Below are 19,173 nucleotides of genomic sequence, written 5' to 3' on the forward strand. Positions count from 1 at the left end.
CGTAGTCCACAGAACCACAATGAGGAGGAATGAAATTGACTTTTTTGTCCATTTTTAGTAAAAAAAATTATGACTGGAAAAAACACAGTTCACTCCTCTCCCTGTAGATATTGTGCATAGCTCGATCAAGTCACTCCTTATCCTATCACTGTTCAACGACAACAAACCATACCATTGTCATGTTTCATACAGCGTCGATAATTTATATGTACAAACATACATTCTAAATTGCAAAGGCTCGATCATTAAAATAAATACTGAAATTGCTAAACAGCGATTACATTTGTCTTATCTCAAGGAGAACGCAGACGAGCTCAGACGCGCTGAAAACAGATATTATACTGTAAAATACATATGAAAGGGAAACACAAATGACTGCAGTGCTGCGGTACAGAAGCCAGAAATCAGTTTGGTTGTTATTACAACACCACCATAAAAGTTCATTCAAATAAAAGAAAATATTTCGCGCATATTGCTGTAAAACCTGTAAATGCTAAGTTGGATCCACACAGTAGTTTTTGTTGTCTCTCTCACTCTGAAAATATTCTGGCTCATTTTCCAAACAGAACGCTCTAAAAATACATCTTATTTACACCAAGATTTCTCTTACAAAAAAATATGCATGTTTGGATAACCGGGTGACTTTTGTTACTAAAAGGTGCCACAATTCTTAATTCGGCATGGGGCAATCTTGGATTAATAATACTTTGGTAGCATCGATGACATTCTTTCAAGCCAAAAAACATCCGGTTGGAAAAGCCTAAGGCAGACGGAGAAGTATTTAAATTTTCTGAAAAGCAACAGCATGCCAAATGAAGGAAAGTGATAGAATACGGTATGCGAATTTTAGGTTAACTGTAAAATTAAAACATACACTTCATTGTAATAGCCATGTTTGTCATGAATTAGTGTCAAAGCTGAGTTGTTCATTCACAAACCATCTTATTTCCATCATATTAAAAAAAAGGTCACATAAAAAGAATTGTCCTTTTTGCTGGTAAACAATCTAGAACATGAAGTGGTGTGTGATATTGGTAAAAGCATCCAGTTATATTGCTGCTCATGGGTTTTTCTATTTAATGTTCCGTCACAACCTGTCAAAATGAGATTATTTGGAAATGCGTGCACATGTTTATGGATCTAGCAGGTCCAGTAACGCATCTTTTGTCACGTGATTGGTTTGACTTGTCTTCAGCACAACAGTTCATGTAAAAAGCTGTCAGAATTTGTTTCGATTAGAACATCACTATTTGACAAAAGGCACAAACTGGGGGTGCCTCTGTTGTGGTTGCATCTTCAAATATATATTTATATTATAATCATCCATCTCCAAGACTGGGGGCTTGGAGGTGTTGAAAGACATTTCGGGACTTGAAAAAAATAAAAAGTGCTCAAAAAAATCCATTGAGCTTGTCAGTTTTTTTTTTTTGTACATTATTCCCCATCCACTGTCATAAAGAGGAGAAATACAGATAGTACAGCTTGGATTAAAATATAATTAACAACATAATTTACTGGTTTATGCATGGGATGACTCAGCAGTAAAATAGATGTGCTGAATAAATATATATATTTTTTTTATTAACTGAAAAACATTTGGGTCCTTGAACTGGATAACTTGTTATCGTTTGGCTTTGAAAACAAAGTGCTTGAGGCAGCCCTGAGGGTTCCAAGGCCAGAGGTCATTGCTCGTTGTCCAGGACCTGCCAGACGATGAGGTGACTGCGCTCGGCAATAGAAAGGGGGGGCTGAAGTTTCATTGGCGCATCCTCCTCTTCGGCTGCTTCACTCTCCTCATCTCCTGGAGAGACAAAGATGTCACGTTAGCTTCTACAAATACTGGAATAAATTTTTCATGTTAGCTGGGATAGGCTCCAGCACTCCCCCGACCTTGTGAGGATAAGGGGCTTGGAAAATGGATGGATAAAAAAAAGTAACCAGGTGTCTTAAGACTAGACACATCTCCCCCGAAAGAGAACCCAGGGAAGATGCAGGACACACCAGAAAGACAACGCCTCTAGGCTGGGCTGACAATGCCTCGGGATCCCTCCGGAAGAGCTGGACGAAGTGGCTGGGGAAAAGAAAGTCTGGGGATCTCTGCTAAAGCTACTGTCACTGCAACCCAACCCAGATAACTGGTATAAAAGATGAACTGAAAGTTTCTTTTTTGGAATGGTGATTTGAACTTTGAAGTAGTTCACATAAAAAAAAATTACTTTCCCAACACTGATTACATTAATGTAAAAGAATTGGAAATTGTATTTTGGTTTTCATCCCCCTGCTTTTACTGGTGGTTATTTTTGACGTGGTATTTTTTTCAGTTCAGGTTTGAGGTATTTTATATCAGGTATAGTATTGAATTTAGAATTTTGGTATCGTCATACCACAATTAGCCACACTGTTGCTTAAAACTTCAAACAGCTCGCTCACAGGTGCATTTTTAGAAACAGGCAGGTAAAAGATTCTTGTGGTTTAATTTCATGCAAAATGGGTGAGGTCGCACCCAGAATAAAAAATAAGAAAAACTTTCCAGAATATGTCCCCTTCAAGCCAATAAGCAATCAGCAACCTTACCCATCCTGAAGTCAATGTAGCCTTCTCCTCCACTCATCACCAACATAGACTTGGTTCCATCCTGAGATATGGTATCTGATGTCTTGTCCCCTAATGAATCTCCACAGCTGGATACAGATGGAAGCGCATGCCCTGAAGTATCAACACACAATAACAAACTGTAAAGATTTCAATTTCTTATTATCCTTTATTGCTGCATCTGTTTCTCTCAGGATGTTAACTTTTATATTCCCTTATTAACTTATCAACTCTTAATATGTTTTTGTATAGAATTTTTACCGTGGTTATTATTGTGATTTGCTCGGTGCAGTAATTTAATGTTGAATACTAACAGGATCACTCATTGATGCCTGTTTTTACATTCAATATTGTCAATTCCAAATTTACAATCATGCAAGTCTAATCTAAAAGAAGAACAGCAACAACAAAAAATGACATGCAGCTCCCATGTTAGCAACAAAAAAAAATTAGAGGACCTCCCTGGTGAGCTACTTTCAGAACAGGCTCGCGTGTCCCACAGGCGCAATCTCAGTGATCCGTGATATGGCATGCATAGCTTTTAGTTTACCTGGGACGGCAGTGAAGAACTTAACAGCGTCACGGTGTCCATGGAAACAGAGCTGAGCATGAGCCATGGAGCAGTATGGCACAAATGTCCCTGCTGCTATTTTGTCACTGCTCTCATCACCGTAAACGTTAATAACATTCCCAGGATGGTTCTGGGCTCCCTTGGTTTGCTTGTTGGCTGCTAAAATAAACACAATGGTTACCAGTCTTGATATTCTCTTCCTGTGATTAAAACATACACATCAGATCTCAAGTCTTAAGTCTAAAATCAACATCCCGCAGCAGTGTTCATCTATTTATAGACCCAATCCACCCTCATGCAGAGTGATGGACAAAAAATGTTTTTTTGATGACTTTTTTGTCTTTAATCCAATACAGATTATTTAAAAAATGTAATTAACAAAAATTAATTGCCAAGAAGTGTTGATCAAGGTGACTTCTAAACTTGGATCATGCTTCATTGTATGTATTTCCCATTCATAATAAAAGATAGCGATTTACTTCAGGGGTGAGTTGTTTGGCCGTTTATTGTCCCCATTGACTTCCATTAAAACTTATTTTTTTCATTATACTGTAAACATAATGACATAATATTTTCCTCTTAACCCTCAAATAACTGATCAGGATCTCGTCAAATTTGTGTTACACCATTTGACCACTGGGTGACAATATAAGACCATAATATGATTCTCGCCAGTTGGCGTAGCTGATGGCAGATCATATTGAAATAGAGTGGTACCTTTACTTATGTAATTAATAAGTTCATGACGTTGTTTCGTAACGTGAATTTAAAGTAAGTTAGAAGGGTATTTTGTATGTAAATAGCATAATCTGTTCCAATCGTTTTTTTTGGTAACAGATTTTAGCAGAAATCGTGGCTGTTAAAAGCACATGGTTTGATTTTGCAGGGCACCAAAAATTTGATGGCGGACCAAATACGGCCACTTGGAGCTTGAGTTTGACGTGGAATAAACCATCATGAGACCACTAAATTATACAACAACAAATATACAAGAAAGACTGCATGAAACAATAGCACACAACACCGAATGAACTGCATGTTTGGTTCGTGTTACGTCACAGCACCTAAACGTTTCCCTCATAAATACACACAGTGAATACGTATTTCAACACCCTGCTATATTGCAAGTTCTCCCACTTGGAAATCATGGAGGGGTCTGAAATTTTCATCATAGGTGCATGTCCACAGTGAGAGATAATTTAAAAAGAAAATCCAGAAATCACAATGAATGATTTTTTAATGATTTATTTGTGTAATACAACTGCAAATAAGTATCTGAACACATGAGAAAACCAATTTTAATATTTGGTACAGTAGCCTTTGTTTGCAATTACAGAGGTCAAATTTCTTGTGGTTGTTCACCAGGTTTGCACACACTGCAGGAGGGATTTTGGCCCACTCGTCCACACAGATCTTCTCTAGATCAGACAGGTCTCTGAGCTGTCACTTAGAACCACAGAGTTTCATCCCTCCAAATATTTTATATTGGGATTAGGTCGGGAGACTGGCTCGGCCACGGCAGAACCTTACGGAGCCACTCCTTGGTTTTCCGGTCTGTGTGCTTCGGGCCAATGTCATGTTGAAAGACCCAGGCATGACCCAACTTCAATGCTCTGACTGAGGGAAAATCTCACAATACATGGCCATGGTCATCCTCTCTTTAAGACAGTGCAGTCATCCTGTCCCATGCGCAGAAAAACACCTCAAAGCATGATGCTACCACTCCCATGCTTCACACTAGGGATGGTGTTTTTGGGATGGAACTCATTATTCGTCTTCCTCCAAACACGGTTAGTGGGATTATGACCAAAAAGTTCCATTTTAGTCTCATCTGACCATAAAACCTTCACCCATTACTCCTCTGTATCATCTAAATGGTCAAACCCAAACTTAAGATGGGCCTTGACATGTAATGGTTTAAGCAGGGGAACATTCCGTGCCGTGCATGATTTCAAACCGTGACGTCTTAGTGTATTACCAACAGTCACCTTGGAAACGGTTGTCCCAGCTCTTTTCAGGTCCTGTCGTGTAGTCCTGGGCTGATTCCTCACCTTTCTAAGAATCACTGAGACCCCACGAGATAATATCGTGGATGGGGCTCCACTCTGATTGAGATTGACCTACATGTTTCGCTTCTTCCATTTTCTAATTATTGCTCCAACAGTGAACCTTTTTTCACCAAGCTGCTTGGCAATTCAGCCCTTTCCAGCCATGTGGAGTTGTACAATTTTGTCTATGGTGTCTTTGGACAGCTCTTTGGTCTTGGCCATGTTACAAGTTTGAGTCTTACTGATTGTATGGGGTGGACAGGTGTCTTTATGCAGTTAAGCACCTCACAAAGGTGCATCTGATTCAGGATAACACATGGAGTGGTGGTGGACTTTTAAAGGTGGACTAACAGGTCTTTGAGGGTCAAAATTCTAGCTGATAGGTGTTCTTACTTATTTGCAGCTGTATTACACAAATAAATTGTTAAAAAAAAAAAATCATACATTGTGATTTCTGGAATTTTCTTTTTAGATTATCTCTCTCACAGTGGATATCCACCTAGGATGAAAATTTCAGACCCCTCCATGATTTGTAAGTGGCAAGTGGTAATTTGTAAATATAGCAGGGTGTTCAAATACTTATTTTCTTCACTGTGTGTGTATATATATATATATATATATATATATATATATATATATATATATATATATATACACACACACACACCAAGTTATTAAGGTACATAATATTTAAAATAAAATATTGACTATCTTCATCATAATAGATGGATGATTTATTTTATATATTAAGATAACATGAAATTAAAGTGTTTTTTTTCCAACAGTATATCGCTTTATACTCAATACTCACTCTCTGCTAGAGGGATCGAAATGATGACTCCGTTTCCAGTTCCAATCCACAGACGATTACACGACACCATGAGAGCCGTGATGCGCACAAATGAAAAGCCCAGTTTCCCCGTACCTGAGAATAGTGTGCAAATAGTTAAAAGACTATAACACTGACCTTCCTTGAATTAAGCCTGTATGGAAGTGTGGATTTATAACACAAATAAAGCAATGAACCAACCCAACATCTTGCTGACATAAGGCTCAATGTCCACATCCTGAAGGTGCTGGAAAGTGTGGGCATGGAAGAGCCTGAGCGTGGAGTCCAGCCTGATGGACACCCAGATGCCGTCACCCTCCCAAGCCAACTGACGCACCTGGCTCTCCTTACGAGGGTGTGCATCAAATGACTTCTGCGGGTTAAATTAGCATATACAGTATGATCAAATGGAGGGTGAAATTAACATCCATACTCAGTAACTCAATATGAATTGCGTTAACTGATGTGTAAAATACAAAGCAAATTTCTCATTGTCAAATTTAATCTGTGTTTGAATTCTGCAAAAGGAAAATAGTCAATGAAGGTAAGGTGTAAATTGTGACTTTTTTACGTTTTTCCTTCCCAAATTTAATTTTGAAGACTTTCAATGACCCAAAATTGGACTTGCATGTTACTTTACCTCTATCTTCATGGCTTTGGGCTGCACCACATAGATCTTGTTCCTGAAACCACACCAGACCTTGTCGTGTACCACAGCCATGCAGCGGATGGAGTGGTGAGGTTTGCCCAACTCAAGCAAATGATAGTTGGTCAGATCCCACTGTCCATCTGATACAAATCAATGGAAGAAAATAAGTTTACCTGACATTCAATTGCAAGAGTGGAATTTTACGTCTACTCACCAACTCCACGGTGGAAGATGCCTAATGTGCCATCAGAAAGGCCAACCAGGACGCGCCCTTTCACGTGCCTGTGGCAGGAAAACAACATCAATAGTCAGGTTGGCAGAGCTTTTCAATAGGATGGCAAAAGCGAAACGAACTTACACTATGCCAAGTACAGAGTCTTTAAGCTTTACTGAATGGAGACACTTTTTCCACTGTGCCACAGATGAGTAGACATACACACTGAGGAAAATCAACGACCAAATCTGAGTTCCTGTTCTCATGAAAAAAATATAAAGGGAACATAACGTGCGATTCTCACCATCCATTCTGTGCTCCGAGCCACATAGTGGGCAGGACACTACTCATCTGTGGAGCCTCTTCTCTCATAGGATCCTGTTTCTCAGTGCTGGAGTTTGCCCTCATGCTGTCTTTCACCATGTCAGACTCTCTAAAATCCAAGGGAAATCACAAACACACACAGACTGTCAAATGTCGTTGTAAGATTTCTGCTACTCTCTGCTTCTCAATAGGGTATTTCAAAAGGAAATTATGCCCAGCAGGGTACTCTTTTGAAGTAAGATGTAAAAAGCCTACAACCTGCCCCTTTGCTCCATTACATACTGAAAGAAAGATTTACTGGAAGTACCAAAAAAATAATAATACTGTAATAATTTACAGTGCACTAACGAGGTTAAGAAAACAAATGGCATAAATATCAACTAAAAATGGAGACTCAAATTGTGGATTATAAAGTGGATCATAACAGTTCACAACAAGATTTTTATCTTTACATGATGCTGCTGCCCTGAGTAACCACATACAAAACAGCATGGATGTATGGAGTTGGGAGCGAGCCTAACATTACAAACTGCAGAAGGAATGACGGAATACTGAAGGACATGAACTAAATTATCAGAATAAGCTTTATTGGCCAAGTGTGTAAAAAGTAAAAGAAATTTTTCTCCGGCAGTCAGTGCTGCCCTGGTACTATATTCAGAACAAAGAACAACAAAGCAACAAGAACAAAGAGCAAGAGACATTTTGGTTATTAGGAACTATTCCTTATTAGAGATGTAAACTCCTTTTCATTTAGAACAGGTTAGAGATGAGTGTGTCAACATCCCACATTGTGTTAAGCTTGTACAGAGTGCCTTTACCAGTTCGCGGTTCCGGTGATAGACCAATGATAGTGCAATGGCAATTGTGCAAAGAGAGCAGTTTAAAGTGACAGATCGTGCGCTATATATTACTAACACTGATTGGACCAGCAGGATGTGAGTGAGTGTCCTAACATGGCACAAGGCAGAAAAATAGTAGGTCCGCTCATCAAGAATTTAATGACTTAATTGCCAGAGGGAAAAAACTGTTCAAATGCCTGCTCGTTTTGACTTGCATTGATCTGTAGCACTTTCCCGACGGAGGGAGCTGGAAGAGCTGGTGGTCAAGATGTGGAAGATCCAAAAGAATCTTGCCTGCTCTAGGCCTAGTTTGCTTTGCGTGTAAGTCCTCAATCATGGGTAGGGTGGTGCCGACTATCTGTTCAGTGGTTTTATTGTCCGTTGCAGTCAGAGTTTGTCGTTTTTTGCAGTGGCCGCAAACCAGAGTGTGATGGAGGTACACAGTATTGATAGTTCTACTGCTGTTTATAACTATCTCAGCAGCTCTTGTGACAGGCTGTGCTTCTTCAGAAGCCGCAATAAGTACATCCTTTGCTAGGCTTTTTTGACGACGGAGTTGATGTTTGTCTCCCACTTCAGGTCCTCTGAGATCTCTTATGTGTAAAATCAGGGCTGTAGTAATACCATCAAATTTGCTTTCATTGAAATTTGCAGTTGATTGACTAACTTACAGACAATTTTACAGAGTAAATTTGGAATTGGACAAGTGCTACTGGTGGCCAGGATGATGACTGGGTTTGATGTTAATCAGGCTAACGGCATGGCTGTACAGTGTTCCCTCGGTAAAACATGACTCATTTTACGCAGCCTTGCTATTACAAAGATATTTTTTGTGTTCGTATTTTTTTTTTTTTACAGTGTAGGAATGTGCATGGTATTGTGGATCCTGATTCGCAAAGGGAAACCCGCATTGTGTACTATATCCCAATTGGCTAAGGGACTGTAGATCATTGTCAACCGCCTTAAGTAATGGACTTCCCCGCGGCAGGTAGGCTGCTGGCCCCACAGCGGTTAGGTACCCCACATTGTGCAGCGGTGCGGTATAGAGCGGGTGATCGTGGCAAAAAATAAATAAATGAATAAATAAAATAAAAAATAAAAGAAAAGAGGGTGCATTCAGGTGGTTAGTCATTGTGTGTGTGTGTGGGGGGGGGATTCGGCAATGGTAAATGCACGTTGTTGTCTCGAAGCCAAACAGAGCTAGTGAACGGGCAGGGACCCTTTGTGTGATTGTCCAATTGCGGCAACAACAACAAACATACAAAAAAAAAAAAAAAGAGGGTGCCCAGGTGCCCATAAGGGAAAAAAACCCCTTCTGCAACATGAAAGTGTATGCGTATGTGTGTATGGATGAGCGTGCGGTGTTTTCATATTCAGAATTTGGAGACAATATTTTTCTGAGAATCTGCGTAACCTGAATTTTTCGTGACTAGAGATGTTCGTAAGTAGAGGTAGCACTATACTGTTAAAGTAAAAACATCCTGTAAATGGAGAAAACAATATTTTTTCCCTTTCATTTTATGTATAATATATATATATAAAATGGAAAAAAAATTAGACTACACGGATTTCACTTAGCACAGTTACGATTTGGAACGTAACCCCCACGTTAAACAAGTGAACACTTGTATTGATCTTTCTTATCTAAATGTTGAAATAAACAGAGGTGATGGGTAGAACTGTACAACACTTCTTCATCAATGTTTATTGACAGACATTGAGTTATTCACCAAATTACTGTTACCTTTGAGAGTAGTTGGCGGAAGTCTCTGTTGTGTGGTGCAGCCCCAAAGGATCAGTGAAGACATGTTCAGTGTATATTCCGCTACTCTCCTCAGTGGCCTCTATAACCAGTCATACCGTAGGTAAAGGGGAGTGAGCTATGGAAAAGATTAAATATCATACCTGTTCCTCCATTTTCTTTTATTGCACTGTCTGCTGTCTGAGGAATGGCTGTTGCTCCCTCGGCTGTACATCCTACGACAGTAATGCCTCCAAGCACACTGTCACTGCCTGCTGTGCTGGTACTACTGTCGGACAAACATGCCTTTTCCACTGACGCAGATTCTGAACTCAAGGTTAGTTCCTCACCTGCTGGATAGTCAGTCTCTCTTGCACCTGCAAAATAAAATACAGTTGCTGTAGTTGTGGCCCAATCGGGAAAAGAAAAACTGGGGCACGACACATTTACCTTCGTTATTAAATTGAACATGATGAACTTCATTTCAAACGGGCGTGCGTAAAGTATGGGCCAGGGACCACAAAAAAAAAAACACTGTTCTTAAATCTTACCGACTGAGCTTTTTATCAGAAATCTGTTTATATTTGTTTTATTCATTCAGTCATTTTGTAAGAGCCAGTCCAAACCCTCAGATTTTCAGATAAGTGCCTTTGTCGTGTGCCTAAGTCAAGGCTTAAAATAAAGCATTCTCCATCAGAGCACCCCAACTGCAATGACCAGCCCAAGGAGCACACGTAAAAACAGGTGACATTTACAGTGAAGAAAACAAGTATATGAACACCCTGCTATATTGCAAGTTCTCCCACTTAGAAATCATGGAGGGGTCTGAAATTTTCATCGTAGGTGCATGTCCACTGTGAGAGATAATCTACAAAGAAAAATCCAGAAATCGTAATGTATGATTTTTTTAACGATTTATTTGTGTGATACAGCTGCAAATAAGTATTTGAACACCTGTCTATCAGCTAGAATTCTGACCCTCAAAGACCTGTTAGTCCGTCTTTAAAAGTCCATCTCCGCTACATGTATTATCCTGAATCAGATGCACCTATGTGAGGTGGTTAGCTGCATAAAGACACCTGTCCCCCCCATACAATTAGAAAGACTCAAACTTGTAACATGGCCACGACCAAAGAGCTGTCCAAAGACACCAGAGAAAAAAATTGTACAACTCCACACGGCTGGAAAGGGCTACCGAGAAATTGCCAGGCAGCTTGGTGAAAAAATGTCCACTGTTGGAGCAATCATTAGAAAAAGGAAGAAGCTAAACATGACGGTCAAAATCAATCGGAGTGGAGCACCATGCAAGATATCACCTCATGGGGTCTCAAGGATCCTTAGAAAGGTGAGGAATCAGCCCAGGACTACACGACAGGACTTTGTATATGACCTGAAAAGAGCTGGGACAACCGTTTCCAAGGTGACTGTTGGTAATACACTAAGACGTCATGATTGAAATCATGCATGGCACGGAAGGTTCCCCTGCTTAAACCAGCACATGTCTAGACTCGTCTTAAGTTTGCCAATGGCCATTTGGATGATACAGAGGAGTCATGGGAGAATGTTTTGTGGTTAGGTGAAACCAAAATGGAACTTTTCGGTCATAATGCCACTAACTGTGCATGGAGGAAGACAAATGATGAGTTCCATCCCAAGAACACCATCCCTAGTGTGAAGCATGGGGGTGCTAGCATCATGCTTTGGGGGTGTTTTTCTGCACATGGTATAGGACGACTGCACTGTATTAAAGAGAATGACCACGGCCAAGTATTGTGAGATTCTGGGGAACAACCTCTTTCCCTCAGTCAGAATATTTAAGATGGGTCGTGGCTGGGTCTTTCAACATGACAAAAGCACACAGCCAGGAAAATCAAGGAGTGGTAAGAAGCATATCAAGGTTCTGCCGTGGCCTAGTCAGTCTCCAGACCTAAACCCAATAGAAAATCTTTGGAGGGACCAGAAACTCCTGTGTTTCTCAGCGACAGCCCAGAAACCTGTCTTTTCTAGAGAAGATCTGTGTGGGGGAGTGGGCAAAAATACCTCCTGCAGTGTGTGCAAACCTGGTGAATAACTACAGCAAACATTTGACCTCTGTAATTGCAAACAAAGGCTACTGTGCCAAATATTGACATAGGTTTTCTCAGGTGTTCAAATATTTATTTGCAGCTGTATCACACAAATAAATTGTTAAAAAAAAAAAATCATACATTGTGATTTCTGGATTTTTCTTTTTAGATTATCTCTCTCACAGTGGACATGCACCTACGATGAAAATTTCAGACCCCTCCATGATTTTTAAGTGGGAGAACTTGCAATGTAGCAAGGTGTTTAAATACTCCTTTTCTTCACTGTATTTAATATTTAAATTCATTAAAATCAATTTTTGCACCAACTTCTACGTTATATTGTTGCCACCTTTACCTTTTGGCTATAATTTATTTTATTAATCTGTATTTTAAAATGTCTTGACATATCGATGTTTACCATGCCACATCAGCCCTCCTGGTCTCAGTTGGGTCTGTTGGGGAATTGCATCAGTTTTATATAATAAATAATAATATATAATAAATCATATCAAAGCTGGTATATTTTTTTGTTTTGGCCATGTCTTTCTGTCAAAGCCCGTACTCTTGAACTTTTCACATAATTACATGACACTAAGCTTTTTTGAGTGTCTGAGTAATATGCTTCTGTACATTCCCTCATCTTAAAAAAAAATTCTCAGCCACAGACCTGGTACGCTAGTGATGCAGAGGACATGTGCATTGCACACAAAGAAGCTGTCCAGGATGATTCCAGGTTGGTTGGCATCAATGACAACAGCTTTCGTGGTCGACTGAGTGCTGGTACAAATCCACACCAGTGATGACAACTCATCCTGTTGCCGTAATTCTTTCTGCTGTTCCTTTAAATGAAACACAAAAGGGGTGTGCAAGCTTCAGTTGAATCATTATTATTTTCTGTGTTTTGAGAAGAGATGCCTGCTGCAGGATTCTGACCTTAAGTTCTTGATCCAGTTTTTCCAGGCTACTTTGAGATCCCATTTTCTTTTTGGGACTCTCTTGTCCTGACACATTGCTGTAAAACACACTGGCTCCTACAATGGAACCCCCATCTCTGGTTTTACCTCCAGATAAGTGCACACCAGCAGCACACCACAGCTGAAGCATAGACACAAAAGTTCACACAAAGACTGTGCAAGACAAGACAAGTCTTCCGTATTCTATTTTTTGGGCACAAAGAGACTTAGGAATTGTTGTTATTGTACAGTATTGTATAATTTATATACTTATTAGAGAGCAAAATTCTTGGAGGGATTTGAATTTATCATTCTGTTTACTACTGTGGAGGTGTAGTTGTGTAGAATTACGTAATAGAAATACTTCTGAGAATGATACAGTAATTACCATGCATGTACAATATCGCTTTCGACTGTGTAAGCAAACTTAAAATTGTAGCTGTTGAGTCAAATTACAGCCAGTGTACAGGTGCAAAATTTGAGAAACATACCTTCATCGAAGCGTCTTTCTCATCCAGGGGTCTAAGGAAGACAGGAACTGGTAGGTCTTTTATCTTCTCCTGACCACCATTGCTCTATGAGAAGAAAAGCACATTGCAATATGGTGTAAAAGCCTCACCCACAACAGACTGGACTAAACTCTTCCCTGAAATATACAAGAATAATACACAATGTGCCCTTGCCCATTCGCGGTCCTGCATATTCACAGATTTTGCTCTCCAAGGTTTTTTTTTTTTTTTTTAATTTTTTAATTTTTTTTGATGTACCATATTTTCACAATTGTAGAGGTTTTAAATTCTCTTCGGAATAGATGAGGCACCACAAAAGACATGGCCCCTTACAATGTGGTGCACCTTATGTCTACACTGAGTTCCAACATTCACAAATGTGTGAGTTGTCCAACAGAGTACACTTAAACACACTGGTTTCTATTAGCATCCATGATAGGGTGGGACAATGTAAGGTTCTTCTATTTACAGATATAAGATGTGACGAGAAATGGTGTGTGTTTTTATTTAGCTAAACGAACCAATAAGACCTTTCATGAGGAAATAAAGGGACTTTAATTAAGAGGCAGATTCAGGATCTACGGTGACATGAGTAAATTGTTCAAACAACTTTTAGACTTACTTTGTGCTTCTTGGGCAAGCTCCAGCCATAAGCCTGCACTCTGCCCTCTTCCTCTTTCTGGACATGCGCTTTAACCTGCTGGTACTGTGCTCGCTTCTGTTCTCGCCTGGAAACGATGCTCTCCACTGCCAATCTGTGGTAAACATCATCAGTTTACTTACAAATGTGTCTTTCATCCAATAAAGATTGGAAGGACTGATTTGGCTCTTTTTAAAAAAAAAATTCTTTTAAATGACCAAATTAACCTTCAATCTTTCCTATTAGACTTACTCCTCATTAAGAAAATCAAAGGCTTTGCTCTTGTCACTGGGTAACTGCTGCAAGGTGCTGCTCCTCTTCTTGACAGAAGGTTGAATGTGCGAGGTGGGTGCATTGTACTTCACGTTGACTGGGGCTTCTGTAGCAGGCTTCTTGGTTGCACCACCCGACGAACTGAACAAACGGCTGAAACTGGAGTCGTAAGGGCAGGGAGAAAGAGAAGGGGAAGGAGAAGGAAGGGGAGACCACAAAGACAAACATATAGAGGGGTAGACACAAGCACTGGCTCCAGCAGAGGAAGGGTTTAAGCATTTAAAGGGATATGACAAATTGATCTCATGCCAGCCTCAATGAAGGCAACAAGGAAATAAACATTAATATGCCACAATACAAATTTGTGCTGTATGCTCATATCAGCAAGAAATGTGACCAGCAAATTAATAAAACAGGGGAGTATGGGTAGCATGATTAGTATTGTGCATTGACTGAAACATTAGCAAAGGTAAAAAAAGCAACCCTAAAAAAAAATTCCCTCACACCTAAATTATTAGTGCAGTATTTTTCTCACTTATTTTGCCTAAATATCGCATTTTATTTTGAGAGCTAGTTATAACATTAACTCTCATTAAAAAGTCATAATAGGTTACCAGTCTCTGCGAATAGGCCACATCCACTCACACCTTACTATCCTCAAAACAGTAAAATCTGTTGAACACAAATTATGTAATCCTAGACTCTGTGGATTGTATACCCTGTGGCAAGGAACGCCTGACATGCACTTATTAAACATGTATGCAGCCAAACAGAAGCTTAGAGTGCATTCACAAACCCATAGGATATGTGACATCCCCCCAAAACTGTTCAAGCATAGTCACATTAAATAGCAGTTTGTGTTGTTTTGTTAGTGGTCTAAAGCTCAAAAGTAGAACCTTAATATCTAATGTAATCTTAACTCAGACAAAACGACCTTGAGCTACCCTACCAACATACCGGCTGCACACAGACACACATAAAGCAGATTATAGAGGAATACACAACAGAAAGGAGAGATAGGAGATTATCAGAGGTCAGTCCTCTTATATGCATTTCTCTAAATCGTAGCCTCAAATTTGTTCTAAAATATGGCCACCTCCACAACAAAACCAAACTCATGCCTGGCTCACTCAACAAAGAAGAGCCTGAATCAAGACGTCTGTCAGTCACTCAGGTGTTATGATAACACCGCCCTGACATTTCTTTTGTCTTGTTTTAACCAAGAACTAAGGAACCACTGCACAAGACAGGGGCTTTTGGAGAATGGAGTCACTGCTCAAAGACAGGCTTCTCCTCCGTTGAGAGTTTTACATCAACATGAACATATCAAAACCCAAGATTTACACTTATGCAAGTCACAGATTTACCTACATCCTGTGGAAACCCACATACAACATGTAATACAAAGGGAAAGTAACATAAAGAATATCAATAAAATAAAGAAAACACTGACTGGTGTTTGGGCAAACAAAAACAAAAAAATAGAAGGAACTCACAACTGCCAGAGGCTCGATTTCTTCTTCTCTGGAAGTGTTGGATTTTCCTTTGATGCTCTGAGAGTTTAAAAAAAAAGAAAAGAAATAAAAACATATTAATATCACAATGTTTGCATAAACACATTCTTTTGATTTGTCAAAATTATGCTTAAACAGTTCAGGTTGTAAAGCTTTGGAGACGTTATTAATTTACATTTAGTGAATTGGATAACAGTGTGTTACTTGACTCCTATTGTTATTGTATTTCTATTGTTTTTTTAATTAGTTGTGCAAATAAATTGAAATGCAAGAGAAAAACATAACTGTAATACTCTTTCATCTCACTTGATATAAGGTTTTACGAAATACAGTATGTGATGTATGGAGCCAAACCAACTATGTTTGAAAGCCTCCTTTGCCTACTTTAACAAGATGATGCTAATATTCCTACAGTACTGTCTTGTGTTATTCCAATTTCACCGAATCATCTCTGTCCATCTGACAGCCTCTTGTAGTTCCATCAGCCTCTCCTTATACTGGTTCCTCTCCATCAGTACTCTAGCCATTTCCACCCGGGTGAAACGTTTCCTCTGTGCTGTGGGCACATCACTCTGCACAACCAACATCAATATTTGTATGTTAAATACATATTTATATAATATACAAGTGCCTTCCATCTATCTAGTTCAGGGGTGGGCAAACCTTTTGGCTCAAAGCAGACATTGACTTTAAAAATTTGAGAGGAAAGCCAAGCCAGGATCAGAATATTACATATAAAAATTCAACCAAAAATACATTGTAGTGTTAGTTAGATTTACTTTTAATCAGAACTGTGTTTTGTCGATCCCCTATTTTTGTCAGCGTGTGAAAGTCTGGTGTTAGTTTTTCTGTGGCAATTCTCAGAACACATCGTAGTTGTTCATCACTCAGCTGGCATCTGTAGGATGTTTTGTTAGTATTGATCATACTAAAAGTCTGTTCACACGCAAGTAGAGTCAAACACCACCATCATCCTCTGTGCCATCTTCTGGATTTTTGGACAGGTGTCTGCACTTAATGAACCATAAAACTCATCCAGTTTGAGAGTTGAACTGCTCATCTAAGACAGAGATTGGAAACCAATTCAGTTCTGCGGCTCCCGTGGTGCTGTTTTAGGGTCTTGTGTGATTAAATCTTGGATGGCAGTTTTTCAGATAAAGGTCATTTCCTGTGCCTGCAAGCTTGATTTTAACCGATAAGCCGTAGCCGTCAGTTCCTGGGTTGATTGGCTGTTGCCATAATTATAATACTTGGTAGAAAAGGGACGGGAGATATTACATGCCTTAAAGATATACGTCCTTTGACCGGAATTCAATGAAAAAATATTTAGCAGTCCATTCTATAGTAAAGACTCGGCACTTACTGTCAACCTTTCTTTTCCTAGTCACACTCATTGTTGAAGAAGGATTCAGGGCAGTAGCAAAGTAAAAACAGAACAGCTAAATTTCAAGTTAATGCATCACTGCACCTACTGTGCTACCTGGTGGAACCAAGTGCATTACAGGACAAGGTCAAATAGGCAGTCAGGATTTACAGTAGATAAGATTTGGGGGATTCTGTACCAATCTTTGGCGGGCTGGATTGAAATATTCAATGGGCCTCTGCCCATCCACGATCTAGTTCCTTTGAACTCACATCATCCTCATTCTCGGTCTTGAACTTCTGTTTGCTGTCTCCAAGTTCAGATCGAACTCTAAAGAGAAGAAAAAATCTTGAACATCAATTGTGCATTGTGACACAAGATCAAAATATGAAATTGTAAAATGACGTACTTCTTCAGTTGGTCTTCTAAGTCTTTGTTCTTCTCCTCTAGTCTGATCTTGGCCTTAGTGACAGCCTCAAGCTCCCCTTGTAGGACATCCTTTTCGCATGACAGCTCGTCCATTCGTGCAATCAGGTCATTCTTCACTACATTTAGGGCATTTCTGAAAACAAACAAGAAACATGATGGCAGCACTTTCTTTCAAAGCTCTTGTTTGATACTGTACAGCAGGCGTTACCAACATGGTGCCTGTTGGGTATCCCCCAAGGTCTACGTGTTGCCCATGGACGTTGAATGTAAATTACTTATCAGTGATGGGACATTATGATTTCCTCTGAATTCTGTAGAACTGTTCTTTTGTGTAAATGTAAACATCTGTATACATTTGTAGAATTAAAATGTTGTATATTTCCTAATGTGTTAAATCATTGTTGATAATTGCTGTGGGAAATTGTTAGTAATTTTAGCAATTTTATTTCAAAATTATATAAGGGTAGCCCTTCACTTTAAGTAGTATCAAAGTGTCAGCTCTCAATTTAAAGAAAATTGGTGACCTTGTACAATAATCTTTTAGGTATGTCCAGTTAAATGTGCTTTATCTATTTCAGAATACCTAGCATGAAAAGAAACTCAGGGAAAAGAAATTAAAAAAAAAAAAAAAAAAAACGTACCGCAAATCACTATAAACATTCACTAAAGTGTACTAACTTTGTCTCCAGAAGTTGTGCATTCTCCTGAATAAGATGCTCGACTTCACGACCCATACCTAAAAACCATAGTGATAGACATATGTATGAATGATTAAAAAAAAAATATATATATATATATATATATATAAATCAAAACATTATGAACAAAAGATTACCGCAGGTTTCCTTGATTCAGTCTTACCGAAAAAATTGTAGTCTGGGATTCATACATTGATGGTTGCAGATTAGAATTAGAAAGGATAATTATCACATTATCAGTATGACAAAATGAACAGTCTGATGTGGACATTTCTAGTCTAAAAACACAATTTCACCACTGTAATCACGAAAACAGCTAAAAAACGAATCTAAATCTGAACAGAAAACAAAAACAAATCATAAAAAAATGATCTTTTTAAGTGATACACACCAGAAAACTCATCTGTCAGGTTGGTAAAGACCAGCAGCCAACAAAAGAAGATTTTGGGAAACAATAGGGGGCAATAACTGTAATTGTATCCAAATACACTGAACATAGTGCCACCAGAAAGAAAACACACCACTTTTCCCCACATTGTGCTGTTACATACTTATTCCAAAGGAGTTTTGATTATAATTTTTTTAATCTACATCAGGGGTCTCAAACTCAATTTACCTCGGGGCCGCTGGAGGCAGCGTACGGCTGAAGCTGGGCCGCAACGTGCCCAATTTCAATTAGAAATTTAAAAGTAAATCCAATCTTCTCAAACTTGAATAAAAAAAATATATATCTATATATATATCTATATATATATCTATATATATATATAGATATATATATATATATATCTTCTTCTTCTTTTCCTTTCGGCTTGTCCCGTTAGGGGTCGCCACAGCGTGTCATCTTTTGCCATCTTAGCCTATCTCCTGCATCTTCCTCTCTAACCCCAACTGCCCTCATGTCTTCCCTCACCACATCCA

The 19,173-nt window shown here is 39.1% G+C and overlaps 1 protein-coding gene across 2 annotated transcripts in view; it reads right to left on the reverse strand.

The window, feature by feature from the left end:
* Nucleotides 1-391: 391 nt before the first annotated feature.
* LOC133495443 (C-Jun-amino-terminal kinase-interacting protein 4-like) overlaps nucleotides 392-19,173 on the reverse strand; it is a 65,434-nt gene continuing 46,652 nt past the window's right edge. Inside the window, exons 9-29 of one of the 2 annotated variants that reach the window (XM_061810079.1) lie at nucleotides 18,233-18,290; nucleotides 17,535-17,687; nucleotides 17,398-17,455; nucleotides 16,204-16,334; nucleotides 15,745-15,801; nucleotides 14,228-14,407; nucleotides 13,958-14,090; nucleotides 13,318-13,401; nucleotides 12,807-12,968; nucleotides 12,541-12,712; nucleotides 9,972-10,184; nucleotides 9,811-9,910; nucleotides 7,208-7,336; nucleotides 7,048-7,128; nucleotides 6,904-6,971; nucleotides 6,681-6,829; nucleotides 6,242-6,413; nucleotides 6,023-6,136; nucleotides 3,143-3,319; nucleotides 2,575-2,706; nucleotides 392-1,801 (exon numbers count right to left, since the gene is read on the reverse strand). In XM_061810079.1, the coding sequence (XP_061666063.1) occupies nucleotides 1,683-1,801; nucleotides 2,575-2,706; nucleotides 3,143-3,319; nucleotides 6,023-6,136; nucleotides 6,242-6,413; nucleotides 6,681-6,829; nucleotides 6,904-6,971; nucleotides 7,048-7,128; nucleotides 7,208-7,336; nucleotides 9,811-9,910; nucleotides 9,972-10,184; nucleotides 12,541-12,712; nucleotides 12,807-12,968; nucleotides 13,318-13,401; nucleotides 13,958-14,090; nucleotides 14,228-14,407; nucleotides 15,745-15,801; nucleotides 16,204-16,334; nucleotides 17,398-17,455; nucleotides 17,535-17,687; nucleotides 18,233-18,290 (2,642 nt within the window). In that variant the 3' untranslated portion in view covers nucleotides 392-1,682. Of the gene's footprint in view, nucleotides 1,802-2,574; nucleotides 2,707-3,142; nucleotides 3,323-6,022; nucleotides 6,137-6,241; nucleotides 6,414-6,680; nucleotides 6,830-6,903; nucleotides 6,972-7,047; nucleotides 7,129-7,207; nucleotides 7,337-9,810; nucleotides 9,911-9,971; nucleotides 10,185-12,540; nucleotides 12,713-12,806; nucleotides 12,969-13,317; nucleotides 13,402-13,957; nucleotides 14,091-14,227; nucleotides 14,408-15,744; nucleotides 15,802-16,203; nucleotides 16,335-17,397; nucleotides 17,456-17,534; nucleotides 17,688-18,232; nucleotides 18,291-19,173 lie in introns of both variants that reach the window. The other variant, XM_061810078.1, reaches the window with a different exon arrangement.

This window comes from Syngnathoides biaculeatus, chromosome 22, assembly GCF_019802595.1.
Source record: "Syngnathoides biaculeatus isolate LvHL_M chromosome 22, ASM1980259v1, whole genome shotgun sequence".
NCBI classification, from domain to species: domain Eukaryota; kingdom Metazoa; phylum Chordata; class Actinopteri; order Syngnathiformes; family Syngnathidae; genus Syngnathoides; species Syngnathoides biaculeatus.